This window comes from Tursiops truncatus, chromosome 17, assembly GCF_011762595.2.
Source record: "Tursiops truncatus isolate mTurTru1 chromosome 17, mTurTru1.mat.Y, whole genome shotgun sequence".
Classification (NCBI taxonomy): domain Eukaryota; kingdom Metazoa; phylum Chordata; class Mammalia; order Artiodactyla; family Delphinidae; genus Tursiops; species Tursiops truncatus.
In genome coordinates this window covers 13,387,384-13,402,289 of record NC_047050.1, presented here as the reverse complement: position 1 = coordinate 13,402,289, position 14,906 = coordinate 13,387,384, and the positions used below count along the sequence as shown (strand labels likewise).

Here is a 14,906-nt window from a genome sequence, read left to right as displayed (position 1 = left end):
ACTCCTAATGCTGGCTCTTCCCACATCCGCGTTTCTACTATAGGCAGCCTTGTTCCCTATGTGGTTTTCAAAGACATTTCTTCACCCAGACATGAGACAAGCTTGCTCTCCCCGCTTCAGAATCTGCTCTCAGTTCACCTTCCAATTTCCACCTCTGTTTAGGGAACACGCACACATATATGAAAGACCAAAGCGACATCTCTCACCAGCAATTGTTTACTTTAAATTCTAGACTATGTGGTCTAGCTTAGTACTTCTCAAGATGTGGTTCTCAGACTTAAGTACAGAACTTGTTCCCAAGAGTTCAGAAATTGCATAACAATTTATATTGCCTCAACATGCAAATAATTAACAGTACTTTTGTTATTGGATAGGAAATTGATCCGTCCAGTAAGTCGTACGTGGCGTGAGCTGCAGAAGAGTCACGCGCAGTAGGGCTACAGGGCGATAAGTGATATCTGAAGGTTAGTTTGTCAACCATAAACCAAAAGGGTATAAAAACTGAAATCAAACATAAACATTTGTTTTTATTTACAACTTATCTCTACTGTCACTTTGTCAATCAGAATTTTAAAAATTGATGGTTTAATATAATTAACTATATGAGGGAAATCAAATTGGTAGAATTTATCCATAATTTATGGATGACAATACAATTTCATTTTATTTTTGTTAAGAAATTGTGTTTAAATCTTCCCTTCCTGTGAATATATATCTCTGTGAGACTGGTTTTCTTCTATTAGGAGGGTTACGGGTTATTAAAACAAGCATAGAAAGAGTTTAGAGGCGCATTTTCCCCTGTAAGCTAGGCTGCCATCCCAACCTAGATTAGTTACCAAACAAGAAACTACTCGTTTCTCACATTTAAAACTTTCAATATTGGTATATGCAGTGTTTGTTCAAAGTATACATAAAGATGTTGACTATGGGGAATCACTATTTCTCTCATAACTTTAATTCTGATTTTGCAAAATAACAAAAATGACCTCAGTGGCAATACTTTACTAATTGCCCAAAGAATGTGGGAGCATTCGAGGTAGTGCAGAACAGAGCTGAATGTGATACCTTCCATTTAGCTTTTAATTACAAATTGTATAAAAAGTTATTGCTTCTAATACTGTCCTTGGAGGTATGTGGAAGCCTTCTTCTGCTTTGCTCATAGCAGTTGGGCAATCACCGTTTCTGTCTTTGGGCTAAATCCAGGCCTGGAAGCATAGCTGGGGCTGTACATCCTTCTGGATAGTTTTTCACAATTGCCTCTTTTATAGTTTTTCTGGTGTGAAATCGAATGACGCATCTAGGTTGCTTTCAGGAGTATCTCTTTGCACAAATAAAACTCTTCCAGCTCCATTCTGAAGAGTTATTTTACGTAGATTCCCTCTGTCTTCCCCACTGGGCAGTGAGGTCACCTGCTCCAACACTGAGTACCCTGGGAAGCCCTTGATACTAATTTTATTCTCCAAGTAAGTTGCTCTGCAGGAAACCCACAAAATCCACCATCCATGAAGCTCACCTTCAGGTACAAGTCTTTGTGATTAGCTACCCCTTATGCTAGGCAAATACTGAGGACTGTACAAACCTCCTCTCAGCTAACACTCCTGTCAGCCTATGAGGCATCACTTAGCTCCACTGGACAAATAAGGAAATCAAGGCTCAGATATTGAGAAACTGCCCCAAGTCAGACCACTAGTCAATGCAAGAGTGGGGACTGGAATCCAAGTGTGACCAACTTTGCCTCCTTTAGTATATTACTGCAGCAGGCAATTCCAGATCATTAACCTTCTGGTTTTTCTCATTTATATCACTGTACAAATTGCAAACCAACTGAAAAAAAAATTTTCCCTTGACCTAAATGTAACTTGGTCTATTAAGCGTATTTCTGTTTTCTCTTACTTAGCTCATAAGAAATGCAATGAGCATCACATTAGATCTACTAAAAATGCTTCTCCTTTAGACTAGGAAGGGATTTGTTCATTTTTTTTTCTGTGTTTTCTGAATGTGTCTGATGTTACATCTGAGTTCACTGATTTCTCAAGTATCAAGATGAAGTTCAACGTTTATATCAATGGAAGCACCTCTAAGAAGCTTTTAACTTATTAATGTGTACACAATTGTATGAAATATGCTATGAATGGAACAGAACTATAGGTTTTTAATTTTGCATGATGAACATGTCAATATTGACTAGGCTTAAAAGAAAATATCCTATTGAGTTCACTTTTATTCTACTAAAATATTTTATATTTAATTATAGTGTATCATTATTATATAATTAAATTATATTATATGTAATATTACTTAGTATATATTTCAGTATTTTATTTTGGGATTTGATGCAAAGACCATGGCTGAAAATGCATGCTGATGACATTTAAAATTTATGCACATGAATTCCCCTTCTCTGACAACGTGTAATATCCTATGAGGTGCCTTCACTATGAGGGCAAAAAAAAATACATTAGTGAGTTTGATTCACAGTCAGACTCCAGACAAAATTTCTTTCATTTCCAAGTAACAATAAGACTCCAACTATTTCAGCCCCTTTTACTTCTACTCTGGTCTTTGTCATAGCTTCTTTTCTAGTTCTACAGCTATGAAACTACCCCTTTTCAGAAACAACAAATCAGAATTCTTCCTTGTCCTTTGAAATTCCCATTTTCTTCAAAAGAAGGTTTTACATATTTGTGTTGTACTTAACGCTTTTATTGTAAGTGATTAAAGTTGCATTAAATCACTTCCCCAAGCGAAACACATTAATACTGGGATCATTCCCTACTTCAGAGAAGTAGTGGAGTGCTGTAATAAAAGTGAGTGTTGTGACAGGGAGATCAGCTTGGTGCTTTGTGACCACCTAGAGGGGTGGGATAGGGAGGGTGGGAGGGAGACGCAAGAGGGAGGGGATATGGGGATGTATGTGTATGTATAGCTGATTCACTTTGTTATACAGCAGAAACTAACACACTCTTGTAAAGCAATTATATTCCAATACAGATGTTAAAAAAAAAAAAAAGTGAGTGCTGTGGAGCTGGAAATAGCTAGTTTGAGAGGCTTGGTGTCATCACTGCCGGATGCCTGCATTTGAGCAATTCACCGACCCTCTCTGTATGTGAGGTGTTACCACCCGGGAAGTTTCATGCCTTATTTTGGCTTTAGCTATGTCTGACCTCTATGTGAATGACTCCAGCCTACTGCACCGAGACTCCTGGATGTCAGTCTCTCATCTCAAATCCAATTCAATTCAGTATCTTGCACTACAACCCCAAAGGAGCTTCTCCGCTTGTTTCCTCACGATATCAGAGAATAATCCAGGCACCCAAACCAGTATGTCTGTGTCTCCCTCTCAACATTACCATGTATTTAGTGGAGAAGATTTTTTTCCCCTAGTTCTCATATATTTCTAAAATCTATGCCTTCTTCTCCATCTCCATTTCTATCTGCATAGGGTTTTTATTATCACTTGCCTGAACTATCTTAATAGCTTCCTAATCAGTCTTTCTGACTCTAGTCTTGTCCTCACCCCTAACTGGTCCTCAGTGGTATCCCCAAGGCTGCTCAGTTAAAAATGTGATGCTCCCTCGCCACTGAGAACTCACAAGTGAATAGTGTCACTTACAGGCTTCAGCCTAAGCTCCTCAGCCGGCGGGCGTCTGAGGTCCCCCGTGGCCTGCGCCTGCCCACCCCCCTCCTGCGTCCTTTCTGCCTGTCCTCACCTGTCACGGTTCTGCAATGCCTTTGCTCTTATCACTCCCTCCCACTGAAACAGCCTGTCTCCTGTCCTGCATCTGGCCCGCCAGCAGTCATCTGTCTGAACTCCCCCATCCTCAGTCTCTCCTAAGTGATCCCCTTCTACGCTCCCTGGGCATCCTGTAACCACCGTGATGGTTAGCAGAGAATTTCAAAATTACCTGTTCACCACATCAACTCTTCCTTCCCTTTCAGATTCACAAGGTCATGTTGTCTAACTCATCTCTGTATCCCCAATACTGTACACATTCCTGCACTTGCATACAGGTGCACAATAAATACTGCTGAAACATAGGGAATATTTCCAAACCCATTCAATACTGACATCAGAGCCCACACCATTCACCAGACATTCTGTTGAAAATCATCATGAGGTCAGTCAGGACCCCACCACCGTTGATGTGCTGTGTTCTGGTTTGCCCCAAATCATCTACATACAAGCATTCATTAATCACCTATTAATAGCTACCTTATCAGCAGTGGGTAAACCAAAAAGAGAAAGACAAGGTGAAAAGGAGAAACAGATACATATAAAAAGAATATAAAGCATAATGTGGTAAATGTTATAACAGATGTCTAAAAAGGGAAAATAAGGAAAAAAGACTAGCCTTAGGGAGGTGGGAAGACCTCTCAGGGAGGATGGATTTTGAGGTGTACCAAGAAAGATGGAAAGGAATTGGTTAAAGCAATGGAAACTGAAGTCCTTGTGGCTGAAATTACCAGAAGCCAAGCAAAGATGTGTTTGATTTTCTTCCTGAATGACCGACAGAACTTCACAAACTTGAACCTATGTAAGACAGAACTTTGCCCTCCATTGAAGTTGGGTGGTCTATATAACTAGACAGCTCATTCACGAACATAAGGCTCTTACTCTTCACATAAATTATGATTTTCAATAAATTCGTATTAATTTCTTCTAAGTTACAATTATGTCTTTCTCTCAAAAGCTCTGGGCCCAGGCTACATTTCCTGACTGGTGAAGGGGTAAAGTTTTGAAAGGATAATTTGTGATTCACTCACTTTCCATGGTCCATCCACCAAACCAAAGAAGTTTGAAATGTCAGCAAAAAGGAACCGAACAAAAGCAATAGGAAAAAGATTCACTAAAAGAGCTTGACTAGGATGCTCTGAATATATTTTTTAAAGACTGACTGTCCTCATGATCAGCTAGAAAAGTCAGCAGAGTTAAAAATAAGAATCAGTCTTGCTTCCATAAGCACGGACCATTTTTCCTCACACAGTGTATTTCTCTAACTGATTCTTCAGGGTGTGCTTATTTTCTCTTTGATACTTCCAGCTCTAATTTATCCTTTGGGAAATTCGGAACACAAGGTACTTTGATCTTCCCTTTGCTTTGGTGAAAACAATAGCTTTCCTTAGCTTGCAGACAGATAATTCTCTTCAAATGTTTCTTATTGAAGACGATTTTACTTGCTTCTATTTGTCAGCCAGAAAATCTATTCATCCTTGATAAACATCATCACAGTGGACTTATCGCAAAAATGTGAAAACTCAGAGTTAAGTCATTCTAATCTCTTTTGTTGCCCTTATCTTAAAAATTGAATTAAAAATTCCTTTAATGTAAAAGTAAAATAAATATTAGACATAATTACAACTTCTCAAGGGCAAACGAATTAGTTTGAGTTCAGACAGAAATAAGTACAGTTCAGATAATTAAATGAGATTATATGCATAAATACATAGGCAACTATATCATATTTTCAGAAAGTAATGGTGGCAACGTTTAATAGAATTATAGCACTTTTCAAATAAAGAAGAGATATGTTGCTCTCAAAAGTGCCGCTATAATTTCAGCTTTGTCTGATCTTGTCTCATGTGAAATGTATGAACCTTGGCTACGCTGATGAATTTTCTCGGGAGAGGTCTCCAACAGAGTCAGCATCTGTACCCTTCAAATGGCCCAGAATCTTCTGAATAGAAAATGAAGCAAACTGGATACTGGAATAAATTCAATAAAATACCCCACCCAAAGAAGACCAATACATCGCAATTAATCTGATTTCCAATTCAATTCAACTATTTTTACGGTACTTACTATGTACCAAACACAGTGGGGAACTAGGACCTGGCTGCCCTCATATATACATAGGCAGGTAAACAGCCCACAAGTCAAAATCAAACAAATGAAAACAAAGAGGCTTTCAAAGAGTTTTAAGGAAGAAACCCAGGTAATTCCAGATGAGGCTATACCTGAAGGCTTCCTACAGGAAGACAATTTTGAGATGGGTCCTAAATAATTATACTCTTTCTGCACAAGGAAATAGGGCTGGAGTGTGTCCTGAATGAACTGGGTTGAAAGAAGCTGAGGAAGAGCTGATGGTAAACGAGGGTATACTGATTCTGTTCCTACATTTGTTTCATGCCCCTCTTTCTCCTGAATTCCAGCCTCTGGAACACTTCATCCTTCTCCTCCCCACTTTAGGATTTTCATACATACTATTCCTCTGCTGGAAAATACCCACTTCCCCACAACTTTATCTCCCATCCCCTCTCCCTTAAACACTGTAACCCCAACTTCTCTTTCAGAGAAAGAGTCACTTCCTCAAATAATTCATTCATGTCCCTGATACTTGGTGGGGGTGAAAGGTTTGTCAAATACAAGTATCCAGCAATTCCTTTAATTTTATATTGTGCAAGAATATGACACTTAAGTATAATTCTATTTCGTAATTATAGATCCTTTATATATGTCAGATATAGTAAAGAAGCCTAGTACACTTTTAAGCATTGTAAACAAATTCAAATTCTTTGTAGATTTAGTTGTTTTCTCCTTCTACTGAAGAATCACTTCCCACGTTAAAAAAAAAAAATGTACAACTCTGAAAACTCCATACTCCTAACCTGAAAGCAGAAATAAATTGAATATACATATTTAGTTTACAGCTAGTCTTCGAGAAACACAAATGTGGTTGTATCTTAAGGTATAAAAAATGGAATTCGGCTGAAAGATAGGATGGAAAGCAAATATAAAACTGCTCTAGAGGAGATAACTATGCATCTGGAATGTTTCCAATTAATTAAAAAAGAATAACTCTAAAATCTGCACCTTTATAAAGAGAAACAATTGAAGGACAAAGGCATTATCTGTATTTTAATTGATCTTCTCTCTGTCTCTCTTGCTCTCTCTCAGATTTTACTAAGTTCATACTCTTGTTGATTTAAGGTAGTTTCCACAGCTCCTCGTCAACAGAAGCAAAATTTTCTGTTTCAAACGTGGGTATACTGTTTGCTATCAAAACAAGGAACGGGAAAGTGTGTTATGAATTGAAGACTCTGACGGAAGAAAGAGATGGGATGGAGGATGTGCCTGTAACAGAGCAGGACTCTATAGGGCCTTTGGGGGACAGACTCCTGCCCCCAACCATGTCCTCCGTCTGCCTCTTGCTTGTAGAAAAGGCCTCCAAGGCCCTCCCCAAGTTCCAAAGAATAAATTTAATCAGAGAAGTGAGAAAATGCAGAAACAAAGGAAAACAGCCAAGCAAGACAAAATAAAAATTGTTTAGCCATTAAATAAAGTCAAGTGTCTTTAGCTCCTCCTCAAGAGCTACAGAGAATACTCTGAACCATACCCTTAAGCTGTTTTGCAGATACTGAAACCCCCACCAGGTGGAAGAACTTCACTGTATGCTGACCACAAGCACAAGCACTAGACCCCAGACAGGTTGGAACCAGAAGGTTGATGATGTCGACTCCCAATTACCTCACCACCAACCAATCAGAAGAATGTCCATGAACTGATCACACACCCTGCAAGCCTCTCCCTCACCCTACCTTTAAAAAACCTGTCTGTGAAAGCCATCGGGGAGTTGGGGCCTTTTGAGCATTAGCTGCCTGGACTCCTTGCTTGGTGCCTGCATGAAATGCTGAACCCTCCTTGATTCTCCTTGACCACAACCCAGTGTCAGTGGATTGGCTTTACTTTGGATTAGGCAAGGGGACCCAAGTTTTGCTTGGGAACGTGCCTAGGACTGCAGATTGGATTGAAAGGCTGATGTCCTGCTCTTCTTGACTTTCTTATGCTGGTTGATAGTTGTAAAGACATGAAATGGTAGTAAGTCCATGCCATTCTTCATATCTGTCTCATGCCAGGAGAACATACTCACTTTTTTTTTTCCCTCCAGAGGTAAGAGAGAAGTGACACATTTCACAGAGGTGCTATCATGGGAATGGCCAAAACACATACATATTTCTGGCCAGACAATTCTCAGTTGAAAAAATGGTTCAAATATATGACTCTGAGATTGATATTTGTGTAGCATTTCTTGTTAACATAAATAAAATGTCTATCTTCTTTCTATTTGTTACATAAAATATATTTTGGCTTTTTGAAACTTTCTTTAAAGAAAATGTGCCATTCTTTATCAAAAAAGGCACACCTTAAGGGAATATATGCTTTGAATAATTTATTTGTCTGCTTTCTGTAAAGATGATGAATGTACATTTAGATATCCCAAATCATAAGCCCTAAAAAATTCAGTATGGGCTTCCCTGGTGGCGCAGTGGTTGAGAGTCCGCCTGCCGATGCAGGGGACACAGGTTCGAGCCCTGGTCTGGGAAGATCCCACATGCCGCGGAGCAACTAGGCCCGTGAGCCACAAGTACTGAGCCTGCGCGTCTGGAGCTTGTGCTCCACAACAAGAGAGGCTGCGACAGTGACAGGCTCGCACACCGCAATGAAGAGTGGCCCCCACTCGCCACAACTAGAGAAAGCCCACACACAGAAACGAAGACCCAACACAGCCAAAACTAAATATATAAATAGATCTATTAAAAAAAATTCAGTATGAAGCTTTACCAAAATAATAGTCTCAGTAACTAATTATACAACTTGTTTCCTTTTGATTTTTCTTTTTATTTTAACGTTGACTTTATACTGAAAATAATATTTGAAAAAAGCTAAGCTAGACCCCTCGAACTGAAAGGAGTACTTTAGTATGAGGAATATTATTCACATTTACATTTATCTCATTAGTCACTATGCAGTGATGCCTTCTGCCAATAAATAGGATACAGTAAAATGAAAGGGTTTGGTAATGATAAATTACATTTACGTAAGGTAGGAAAAAATGAGGCCAATGGGGATGATGGCTCATGGGCAGAGGAAATACAAAGGAAAGCCTCAGTTAGAAAAGAGAGAATAAAATAGCATGAGGATGGTGAAGGTAGGGAATAAGAATGCCCCTCCTCCAGAATTCCTTGGTTAGAATTTCTGAGTTAGACATTTACATGCTGGACTTCTTAAGAGTCTGAAGGAAATCTATCAAGAACTTTACCTGACTTGGCACAGGAGGATATATTTTAGAAACAGCCGTAAGACATTTCTGCTGGCTCGATCCTGTTCACTGGGGGTAACAACTAACCCAGGGTGTCTGCAGGCAACCAGTGTCAGGGCTCTGACGCAGGTGGCAAAGAGTCCCCAGGTGCACAACCTCATCTGAATTCCCCTGGAGACTGGAGGAGAAACTCTCAGAACAGCCAGCTGGCCTCGGCATGCTTCACTACTGCTTTCGGAAGACTTCAACCAGTTGAATTTTATTTGCAACAGATGCATGAGATATAATTGGACAGCAGGAATTCAATAAAATCCATTCCAATGGCTTCTTTCCTTACAATAAAATCCGAACCTCCACAATGGCCTACAGCCCTACATAAGCAGACCCCTACACATTTCTCTCAACACCTATCATCCTTCCCAAGGTGCTAGGATCGCCCTGGCCACCTCTGTCTTCCTCACACATGATAAGCCATTGCCATGACCTGTATGCGTCACTTCTCTGCTTTGGGAAGGATCTTCCCCCATACTCTGGCAAGGCCACCTCAGAAGAATACCACCTAAGGGACTTCCCTGGTGGTCCAGTGGTTAAGACTCCTCGCTTCCAGTGCAGGGGGCACGGGTTCGATCCCTGGTCGGGGAACTAAGATCCTGCATGCCACGCTACATGACCCCCCCCAAAAAAAAAAGAAAAGAAAGAAAAAGAAATACCACCTAATATTTAAGTCCTTCCTAACCACCTGCTCTAAATGACCAACCTCCTACCATAGAAACCCGTTTTAGATTTTCTTCATTGCCCTCTTCACTATCTGCAATACGTTGTTTATGGATTTATTTGCCCATTTTTTTGTCTTGCCCATTCTCACAAGAATGGAAACCTCATGAACATTCAGTGAAGAAATGGTACAGAATCAGAGCAATTGGAGGCATTTGATAATATCTGACACCACACCTTCGTAACAGAAAATTGGTTTGTAGTGTATAATGTTCACTCCATTCACTGAGATGGCCTAAGACAGTACAAAAATTATGGACTTTAAAGAGAAAAACGTCTTTGATTTAAATCCTGGTTTCACCATTTCTTATCTGGGTAAACTTGTGTAACTTCTCTTTAAAATGGAAATGATAATATGGAACTCACTGGCTTATTAAATAATCCATATAACTTACCTAGTATTGTTACTGACTTCTAACATGTTCTTAAAAATTGGTAGGTATTATGGCTACATTATATTTTCTTTTAAGTAGCAAATTATTCCCACCTATTCTTTGCTGTTCTGAAGAAACCTCTGTAACTGAAGTGGAATCCATTGTTTCAGCTTGTCCGGTACTCTTACCCTTGCTTTTTTTTTTTTTTTTTTTTTTTTGGCGGAACGTGGGCCTCTCACTGCCGCGGCCTCTCCCGTTGCAGAGCACAGGCTCTGGACGTGCTCACGGGCTCGTGGCATGTGGGATCCCCCCGAATCGGGGCACGAACCCTCGTCCCCTGCATCGGCAGGCGGACTCTCAACCACTGCGCCACCAGGGAAGCCCCCACCCTGTGCTTTTTGTGACAGCCCATTGTTCTTCTGCGATGCTAAGCCCACCTAGGAACAGGCACATGACTCAGGTCTGGCTAATGAGACCAGGTCCTTTGCTGGAACCTTTAGTTGTTGGGGATGGGAGGGGTGGAAGGGGCACCTTCTCTTCTTCTTTGAGTGCAACGCTGGTCTGTAGTGACCATCTTTACCCAAATGTGAAACAAGTCTGCCTGAAAATGAAGCCCACACAGAGGAAAGGAGTACCAAGAAGAGACAGAGAGAGAAAGAGTATCTTGAAGACCCACAGCCCTGGATCCCTCTGTGCCTGAAGCAGCCATATCCCCTGGATATACCTGTTAAATAAGCCAATCCGTTATTTTGTTTATGCCAGTTTGAGTTTGGTTTCTGAAACTTGTAATCTAAACAATGCTTTCCAATAAAATATTAGCCTATTTATGTTTGTTTGTTGTAAGGCCTTTGTATGTTTGCTTCCAGATAATAATTTTAAACCATGTGTCTTACCATGTCACTCTTCCGCTCAAAGCATTTAGTGATTTCTTATTTCCTTATGTTTGCTTGTTGTAAGGCCTTTTCTGATGTCTAATTAGTAAAGTACCATCCAGAATGAAACGGTTTTCAGTGAAAGTGTTAGAAAGGCTCTGGGGCTGTGTGGAACTAGCGACACCTGAGGGCTATTTTTTTTTAAGGCGGACATTAAGAGCTCCTTTAAAGAAATGGTCAATGTCAGCCTTTGGCTCGGAAGACCAAGAACAGATTGTTCAAAAGCAATCTCTGAGTCTTTGTGGTTACAAGTAACAGGAAAAATTAAGGGAGAAATTAACACCTTCATTCAAGAAATCAGCAGGAAGAGAAGGCATTACTGGGAGTAAAGAGGAAGATAATTGTCTTCCTGTGCAAAGGAAATCTAATATGCAGCAAGAAGGATATATAATTGCTGACAAAGGCACACAATTTGTACCAAGGAGTCTGTACTTTTAAAACTGCTTTCTTCAGGAAAGATACATTAAAATGTTTTCTTATGTGAAGAGGATAGCATGCAATTAATGCACACAGGCTGTTTTTCTTAACAAAGAATCTTAAACATCTTTTCATGTATCTGCTATATATGAGCATACATTTCTGTTTAAAAAAAAGATCCACAGGCATGCGAAAGCTATGCCACGTCCCCCGCTTCTCTCTGTTAGTTATAGCGAGATAATTTAATGCAACTAAACATATACTCATGGAGAGCTTCCTATGCAAAATAAACACAATGGGAAACAGTAAGATAAACTTAACCCTCATCTCAAAAGAGCTAACAACAGAAAAAAGAAGATAAGGAATCTGTACACAGTAACTGTATCATCAGGAAGAAGAACTGAATTCTACAACAGCCATAAAGTAAAATAAAGTATTAAAATGGAAGACTGGAAGGGAAATCTGACATTCATTTAGCCTCAGGCAGTGACTCTGAAATTTGAGTGTGAGTTGATGAAAATCACCTGGAAGGCTTGTCCCAACACACATTGCTGGGCCCACCCAGGAGATGTTTCTAACAAGTTTTCAGGTGATACTGATGCTGCTGGTCTGACATCATACTTTGACTCCCTGATCTGGGGAACTGGTTTTCAATTCTAGCAACACATTAGAATCTCCTAGGGAACTTCTAAAAAATTGGATGCCGGGGCCTCATCCCAGCCCAATAATAGAAGAAAAATATTTTATGAAGGACATTATCTTAGAGTTGGACATTGACTCATATAAATAGTAGCTTTATAGACATTTGGAGACAGGAAGCAGATTCTAAGTGAAGTGTGGAAAGTCAGGGAAGAAGGACAGTCGAGGGTATGGTTAGAAACGAGGAGAGTACCGCGTGGCTGGCACACAGGAAGAGAAAGGAAGTCTTAGACCAAGTCATAAAAGACCTTGACTGCCAGGCCAAGGAGCTAGTGACTCCTTTTGGGGGAAATAAGAAATCACTAAATGCTTTGAGCAGAAGAGTGACGTGGTAAGACACATGGTTTACAATTATTATCTGGAAGCAAAATCCTAAGTAGATTAGAACAACACTGGTTCTTAGAGACGGGAGATTGTTTAGAATGCTACGGCAATGGTCCAGACCCATTTTCTCAAACTGAACTCTGGGGATGTATTCTCAGGGCCCACATGTTCTATAGAAATGCTTTCATTTTGTATCCTTATTTGAAAGATAACCTAAGAATATATTTTATCAGTTATGAAGGCAAAACTTTTCTTTTGTGCTAACGGTACTCAAATGAGAGATGTTCACAAGATGTGACTGATCTTCTTAAGTCAGTATTTCTTAGGAGACACAGTACTGAAGAATTCAATTTTCAGTTTTTTTTTTTTCTGTGAAAGAGGTCAGTCCATTATATGTCTTTGAGAAATAGTGATCTAGACAAGGTAATAGAACTAGGGCAGTCTAAGAGATATTTTAGTCAGAATCATCAGGATCTCCAACTACATTTTAAGAGCAAAAGAGAATGAGAAATCAAACATATTGGGGGTTTGAGGCTGAGAACTTGAGAAGATGACAAAATGATGGTATGAAATAAAGAACCTAGGAAAAGGGACAGGTTTGTGTGAGGCAAGGGTAAGGGGGTAATGCATTCAAAGTGAAAAAAAGCCAACCTGGTGGTAATCACAAGAACCAACACCTCCACACACCAGGAATTTTAGGAGTTAATTTATCTTCACGGTTTAGCCATATCGTAGACAAAATCAAAAAAAAAAAAAAATCACAACAGTATTTTTGAGTTACTAAGGCCTACGGTAGAACAAATGTATTTTTCTTTTAAAAATAAAAGCCATAATCGGTTAGTAATTTTAAAAGGTGACCTGTTAACACAGTAACTTATAAAAGGGAACTATATATGCTAATAATTGGTTAAAAATTGAAGCTTCTAAATTATAATACATTTCCCTTTCATTTACTGTGGTTAATTTTTCCCTGCCATTGATCATAATACCAGCAAGATTATTTTTAGAGGAAAAAACAATAAAATGTAATATTATCTGAAAGTAGATACTTTTTCCAATATCAAGTAGTACCTTTTTTAATCATATTTTCCATGTTAAACATATTCATCTCTTGGTGTCAGGGTGCCAGCTGTTTAATGGTACATAAAGGAACCTATTTTTCCTTTAATCCACTGAACCTCCTAGGAGACAGCACTATAAAGCAATGCTTTTTTTTCTTGGAAATGGTCTACGAAATAATTAATCTCTTGATCTTCTCAGAAATTAAGACAACAGCATGAAAAGTTTAAAATTCTTTTCTACTTTATTTGCAAAAAGTGTACCCCTTCGAATATCTGAAACATTAAACCCTAAATAAGAGAACTTTATATCAAAAGAAATATCATCATCAATCATCTAACACAACGAATAACATCAAAAGCTTTATTCATCTGCTCTTGTTAAAACTGGAAACTCAAAAACAAAAACAAACTGGAAACTCTTCTGTTAATTGAACAATGACATACCTGAGCTTCTGATTGTACTGTTTGACCTTTTCCAGGGAGGCTGCATTTATTTGGGCTTGAAATTCTTCCACCAAAACATTGTCTCTATAATAATATCCTTCCATGCTCTCCAGTGCTGTGAAAACAAGTAAATGTACTTTTCACGTGATTTTATAACACAATTTCTCCACAGTTAGTGTAATCTTATTATTAGTAAATGTATTAAATACCACCAAATATGACCACATATGCAAGAAACAAGCTTTAACCAGTCTAAATATAAATAAAAATCATTTTTCTGCTCAAAATAAATATCAAACACTTGGTAATTATCTCTGTTAAGTAGGTAAAGGTAATTTCTAACTTACACTGTCTTCTATTCTTTTAAAAATTTTGTATATGTTCTTTGCGAAGCTAAACTCAAACTTCATATATATTATTTATACATATATAAACACACAAATATATATATATACACATATATAAATGCAACATATACATATATATGGACATGAATGAGAGGCAGAAATATGTATTAACATACATAACAGTAAAAAAATTGAATTTGTCACTCTCCATGCATATTCATATTCTCTTGCAGTGGCAATTAGATTATGAAATAAGAAGTATAGATAAAGGAGGAGGACCTTCAAGATGGCGGCGGAGTAAGACGTGGAGATCGCCTACCTCTCCACAAATACATCAGAAATATGTCTATATGTGGAACAACTCCTACAGAACACCTACGGAACGCTGGCAGAAGACCTCAGACTTCCCCAAAGGCAACAAACTCCCCACGCACCTGCGAAGGGTGAAAGAAAAAAGAAAAAACAGAGAGAAAAGAATAGGGATGGGACCTGCACC

The 14,906-nt window shown here is 38.9% G+C and overlaps 1 protein-coding gene across 10 annotated transcripts in view; it reads right to left on the bottom strand.

The window, feature by feature from the left end:
• Positions 1–14,906, bottom strand: part of PREX2 (phosphatidylinositol-3,4,5-trisphosphate dependent Rac exchange factor 2) — a 288,229-nt gene that overhangs the window by 63,746 nt on the left and 209,577 nt on the right. For all 10 annotated transcript variants that reach the window (XM_073794483.1, XM_073794482.1, XM_073794479.1 and 7 more), the window contains one exon: positions 14,064–14,178. In XM_073794483.1, the coding sequence (XP_073650584.1) occupies positions 14,064–14,178 (115 nt within the window). The remainder of the gene's footprint in view (positions 1–14,063; positions 14,179–14,906) is intronic.